This window comes from Bos indicus x Bos taurus, chromosome 7 (genome assembly GCF_003369695.1).
Source record: "Bos indicus x Bos taurus breed Angus x Brahman F1 hybrid chromosome 7, Bos_hybrid_MaternalHap_v2.0, whole genome shotgun sequence".
Lineage (NCBI taxonomy): Eukaryota > Metazoa > Chordata > Mammalia > Artiodactyla > Bovidae > Bos > Bos indicus x Bos taurus.
Window position 1 is genome coordinate 29342585 of NC_040082.1, and position 6000 is coordinate 29348584.

General features: G+C 40.0%; 1 protein-coding gene across 3 annotated transcripts in view; it reads left to right on the forward strand.

The window, feature by feature from the left end:
• ACOT12 (acyl-CoA thioesterase 12) overlaps positions 1 to 1971 on the forward strand; it is a 41937-nt gene extending 39966 nt beyond the window's left edge. For all 3 annotated transcript variants that reach the window (XM_027545695.1, XM_027545697.1, XM_027545696.1), the window contains one exon: positions 136 to 1971. In XM_027545695.1, the coding sequence (XP_027401496.1) occupies positions 136 to 285 (150 nt within the window). In that variant the 3' untranslated portion in view covers positions 286 to 1971. The remainder of the gene's footprint in view (positions 1 to 135) is intronic.
• Positions 1972 to 6000: the final 4029 nt, after the last annotated feature.

Here is a 6000-nt window from a genome sequence, read left to right on the forward strand (position 1 = left end):
ACCCTTTCAGATCCATTTCCAAGGGACTGGGGTCATAGCCTCCCCTACACCAAAAAGACTGTTATGCTTGCTTGAAAAAGCTCCAATGAATAAGAAATTAAAATTGTTTTGTTTCACTTTGTTTTCTTGAAACAGGTATCTTACTTTAACCAGATTTCTGCTAGCATCCTTCCTTACTTTGCTGGAAACCTTGGTGGCTGGTCAAAATCTATCGAAGAGACAGCAGCCTCCTGTATACAGTTCATAGAGAGTGCTACTGATGATGGGCTGATAAGCATACTTTAAATCATCTGTCATTTTATTTCCCACTTGCAATTCCAAACTCCCTTAGTCCTGACACTTGACAAGTTTCTCGGCCACAAATAATTTCGTATCAGTCTAAGAATAATGCAGTTGTGAAGAGGTTAAAAAACAAAATGCGTCCCAAGTCAAATACCAGTGATTTGGGTTAACATTAAAAGAGCTTTAAGACTCTGTTTTAGATCATCTGTGGCTCTGCTACCTTCCAGGGGCACAGGCAATGGAAAATTTCTCATAATCAATATTGTGTGTTCTATAAAATGGTGAAAGTTTGGTTAAAACAATCAAAACATTTTTAGGCTAGAGGGGTGAAACATATTCTGTTTGAAATTTTATAAAATGTTATAAAACCCAAAATGATACGTTGGCTAGGTGATTAGTAGTATGGGGTTGTTCCATGTACAGCAGGTATGAGTGTGTCAGAAGCACCTGACAAGATGTATTACATGTTTTAGAGCTTTAAATTAGGAAGACATTAAAACATAATGGAATCCAATCAATTTTAGTAATAGGAACTACTTTCCTGGTGTCATTTAACATATATCAAGGTAGCTGACCCATTTAGTATCTATTGCTATATACACTCACAAAGTACCTGCAAAATGTGATATTGTAGAGAAGAATGACCTGAGCTCTTCTTTCATAATCATTACATTAGAACTTTATTCCCTAGACTTTACATTTATTATTTTACTCTGTGATTTGTCTTGACTCATAAGACAAACCAGCATACATCAAGTTAACCTCCTCTACGGGACAACTTCTAAAATTTGAAGGGATTCTACATTAGAGTTTAGAGCACTTAAGAGATTAGATACATCTTGCTTTAGTTTGTCAAATCTTTACCTCTGTCCAGACCTGGTTTTAATTATTTTTATTAATCTGTGCCAACAGGTTTTCATTTATATGAATTTTGGACTATGTCCCAATCTTATGAATTAACATTTAAATACAATAAGAAGAGTGGACAGGCAGATTTAAATGCTTATACATTACATTCCAAAAGCAGATTTTTTAGAATATTTTTAGATTTTAAAAAATGTTTAAAAATGAGTAGTAAAGAGGGCTACAGTACACTAAAGTTTTGTATGCTAAAATTTCAGCCCTCTTCTACAACTGAAATGCTTTTAACTTTTGTCTTTCATACATCTCTGAATTTGTATTTTTTTTTTTTTTGAAAACTTTTTTCTGAATCAAAGATGAGAGTAACTTTGGCTGGATTACTTTTAGATACAAAGATGTTGCCCACTCTAACTTATAACACAGGCACAGTCCATACCAGCACTGTCCAATATAGTAGCCACTAACCACATGAGACCATTTAAATTCATTAAATTTTCAAATAAAATTTAAACATCAGCTACACTAGCCTCATTTTAATATTATTAGTCACATGACATTATCAGGTCATCATGGCCTAATCCGAACTGCTCACTTTCAGACTACTGGACTAAAGATTCTTTAAGAGGGCATGACACTGGAAAAGACAGCAATGCATTCAGGCTTTACCTAGGGGATCTCAAAAAGTTTAAAATCTATTGCCTGAAACCATGACACAACTGACTAAGGCATTACTATTGTAAAATTCAACAATAGCCCTTATGTTTATATTTCCTTTTTTAATGGAAATTTGATTGGTCTTTCACTCATTCAATAAATATTAAGAACCTACTCTGTATGAGACACTTTTGGGCACTGTGGGTTCACCAAGTAACAGAAGGCTACTGATCACATCATAATAAAGTACATAAATAATATAGGATATTTGGTGGCTCAGATGATAAAGAATCTGCCCGAAATGCAGGAAACCTGGGTTTGATCCCTGGGCTGGGAAGAAGCCCTGGAGAAGGGAATGGCAAACCACTCCAGTATTCTTGCCTGGAGAATTCCATGGACAAAGGAGCCTGGTGGTCCATGGGATCACAAAGAGTCAGACACGACTGAGCAACTAACACTTTCACTTTACTTTTCAGGAGATAAGTGTTAAATGGAAAAATAAAGCAGGGTAAATGATGTGCATGCTGGGGAGGTGTTGGAGGTGGCATATTTTAAACAGGGTGGTCACTTGCCAGAAGCAGCAGGAAAATGCTTCTACAGCTTCTGGCCTCCCTCCCCTGGGGCTGAGAGGCCAGCGCTTGCGGCTCAGTGCAGAGGCCGGGGTTCCCCAGCCCCACTGAGTGTGTCCTTTGCAGGTGGGGCTGCAGAGCCTCCCCCACCCTCCTTACCTCTGCCACCCTTACTCCAGCTGGGCCAGGGCTGGAGGGGCCTGGTGAGGGCTTCCAGGAGTTGCCCTCATACCTGAGAATGCAGGAATGTGGACTAGGGGGTCAGAAGTCTGAAGCTTCCAATCTACTCCTTACGGACACTGCAAGTTAAAGATGTAAAATTTAATAACATTTTTCTGGCCATGAGACATGACTTTTAAACAACAAGGAGGTGTGTGGGGGGTGGGTGTTTCACATTGAAAGATAGTTAATATTCTATATAATGAATACAGAAATATACACATCCAGGATTTGGGCTTTGGTTATTGATGGCCTGATAGATTATTTAGGAATAATAAAGAAAACATTAAGAAAAAAATAAAAATTAAAAAAAAATAGGGTGGTCAGAGTAGGCTCTACTGCGGGACATTTGAGTGAAGATCTGGAGGCAGAGAGGGACTGACCCATGAGGATTTCTGGATGTAGCATGTTTCCTATAGAATGACTGGCCCATGCAAAGTCTTTGAGATGGGAATGTTTCTGGCATATTCCAGGGAAAGCAGATGCTGGAGAGGCTGGAATAGAGCGAAATGTAATTAAAAACAGATGACTTGAGTACAATCTTCCTCGGCTTTCTTTGGTGCCTTGGCTTTAAGCAAACATGATTGATCCAAGGGTAAGCAGTGAAGCTGGTTCATCAGCAGCCATCCTCAAGCCCCTGGAGACTTAAGGACAGAGGGAACATAAAAATGTAGTCAGACTTACTTTCTCCTTTGGAGTGCTAAAATATCCTCCAGGAACACTTGAGATTTCATGCCCTTCTTGATGGTAAGGGTTTTCAAGTGCTTCTAACAGGACTGAAAGCTTTTTGATTAAGAAAGGAAACTCTTCCCTATTAATTCTTCCTGGTTTTAATGCAATGGAGTTTCTGATCTATATTCAGTTTTTCTATCATATTTTTAAAGAATTCTAGAGGAAAAAAATGTGAAAACTGATCTGTATACTTTAGAATATATCTACCCTTATATGCAAATACCACTGCTGCTGCTGCTGAGTCGCTTCAGTCATGTCCCACTCTTCCTGACCCCATGGACTGCAGCCCACCAGGCTCCTCCGTCCATGGGATTTTCCAGGCAAGAGTACTGGAGTGGGGTGCCATTGCCTTCTTCGGCAAATACCACCAGGAAATAATGAATAATTTTAATAAACATCACTCATTATCAGAGAAATGCAAATCAAAACCACTATGAGGTACCATTTCATGCCAGTCAGAATGGCTGCGATCCAAAAGTCTACAAGCAATAAATGCTGGAGAGGGTGTGGAGAAAAGGGAACTCTCTTGCACTGTCGGTGGGAATGCAAACTAGTACAGCCACTATGGAGAACAGTGTAGAGATTCCTTAAAAAACTGGAAATAGAACTGCCTTATGATCCAGCAATCCCACTGCTGGGCATACACACTGAGGAAACCAGAAGGGAAAGACACGAGTACCCCAATGTTCATCGCAGCACTGTTTATAATAGCCAGGACATGGAAGCAACCTAGATGCCCATCAGCAGATGAATGGATAAGAAAGCTGTGGTACATATACACAATGGAGTATTACTCAGCCATTAAAAAGAATACATTTGAATCAGTTCTAATGAGATGGATTAAACTGGAACCTATTATACAGAGTGAAGTAAGCCAGAAAGAAAAACACCAATACAGTATACTAACGCATATATATGGAATTTAGAAAGATGATAACAATAACCCTGTGTACGAGACAGCAAAAGAGACACTGATGTATAGATCAGTCTTATGGACTCTGTGGGAGAGGGAGAGGGTGGGGAGATTTGGGAGAATGGCATTGAAACATGTATAATATCATGTATGAAACGAGTCGCCAGTCCAGGTTTGATGCACGATACTGGATGCTTGGGGCTGGTGCACTGGGATGACCCAGAGGGAGGGTATGGGGAGGGAGGAGGGAGGAGGGTTCAGGATGGGGAACACAGGTATACCTGTGGCGGATTCATTTTGATACTTGGCAAAACTAATACAATATTGTAAAGTTTAAAAATAAAATAAAATTTTTAAAAAAATCTAAAGAAATCCAGTGTATTCTTATATATACCCACCATGTGGTTTTATTCATATTTTTTATTGCAAATTTCAAACCTTGGAAATTTTTATTGGTCTGTTTGTAGGAGTAGTTTTGAAAATATGTGTTGAAAATGTGTATGTTAAGGAATAACTTTAATAGTTTGGAATAAATTATTAAGATGTAAACTATGAAGTTTGCTCATGATTCATTTTGCCCATTTGAAAGTAGTTTAACTACTGGATCAGACAATTCACCATGGGCCCAGAGGAGTCCTGCATGTTCTCGCTCAGTGTGCCAAACTGCAAGACTTGTCTACTGGCAATATGCTAGTCCCACAGGCAATTCAGTAGGTCATGGTGACCACAGCCTGACTTCAGCGTACGGCTCACTCTCAGGGTGCAGAAGACTGGCTTGTGTGCTGTGTGCTACAATTTTTGCCAGTTGCTCAGAGTGCTGGCCCCGTGTTCATCAGCTGTGACACAAACCCACCATGTCCACAGCATCCAGCTGGGCCCATCACGTCACGCTGGGGACTAAGGGAAAATGGAAGCAACACAAATAAGCTGACACTCATGATACGCTGTTTGCTGTGTCATGAGTGATAATGTCCTTTGTCCCTGAACCAGGATTCTCATGCCTTCTATTGACATCCATGGAACTGTAACAGACTAATCTCAGACCCTTCATAATTCTTGATAGTAACCCACCTCCAAAAGTCAGAAAAGTGAAAGTTGTTCAATCGTGCCTGATTCTTTGCCACCCCATGGACTACACAGTCCATGGAATTCTCCAGGCCAGAATACTGGAGTGGGTTGCCTTTCCCTTCTCCAGGGAATCTTCCCAACCGAGGGACAGAACCCAGGTCTCCCACATTGCAGGCGGATTCTTTACCAGCTGAGCCACAAGGGAAGCCCAAAAGTCAGAAAAATATTATAAAATGCCTCTCTCATTGTACACTCGCAAGTATATAAGGTACCATATACAAATTGCACATTTGATGCCATTTTTCCCTTCCTCATTTTGTGACATTTTTAGGGACACTTGAAAACAGGTTCAAAATTATATTTCTATCATTCCCACAGCTCATTATCCCTCTCTATGTCCCCCCCTCTTTCCTTATCTGGCTTAGAGTCCGTGGTTATCATTAATCTCACTCCCTGTACCTTTTCCTTTCATTTGGCTTATCTGGCAAATTCAAAACTGTGGTTGAATTAAAGTATTTGTAAAACCTCAACCCTGCACTGAGCACCTGAAAACTGTGGACTGGTCTCACTTGAGATCTATGACCACGAATTTCAAAAGGGCTCTGATAACCCGACTACGTTTCCTATAAGCTTGCTGTTTCACACTGCCCTCCCTTCCTTCAAGTTTTTCGTGCGTCTTGCTCTTTTGCAGTTAATAAACTT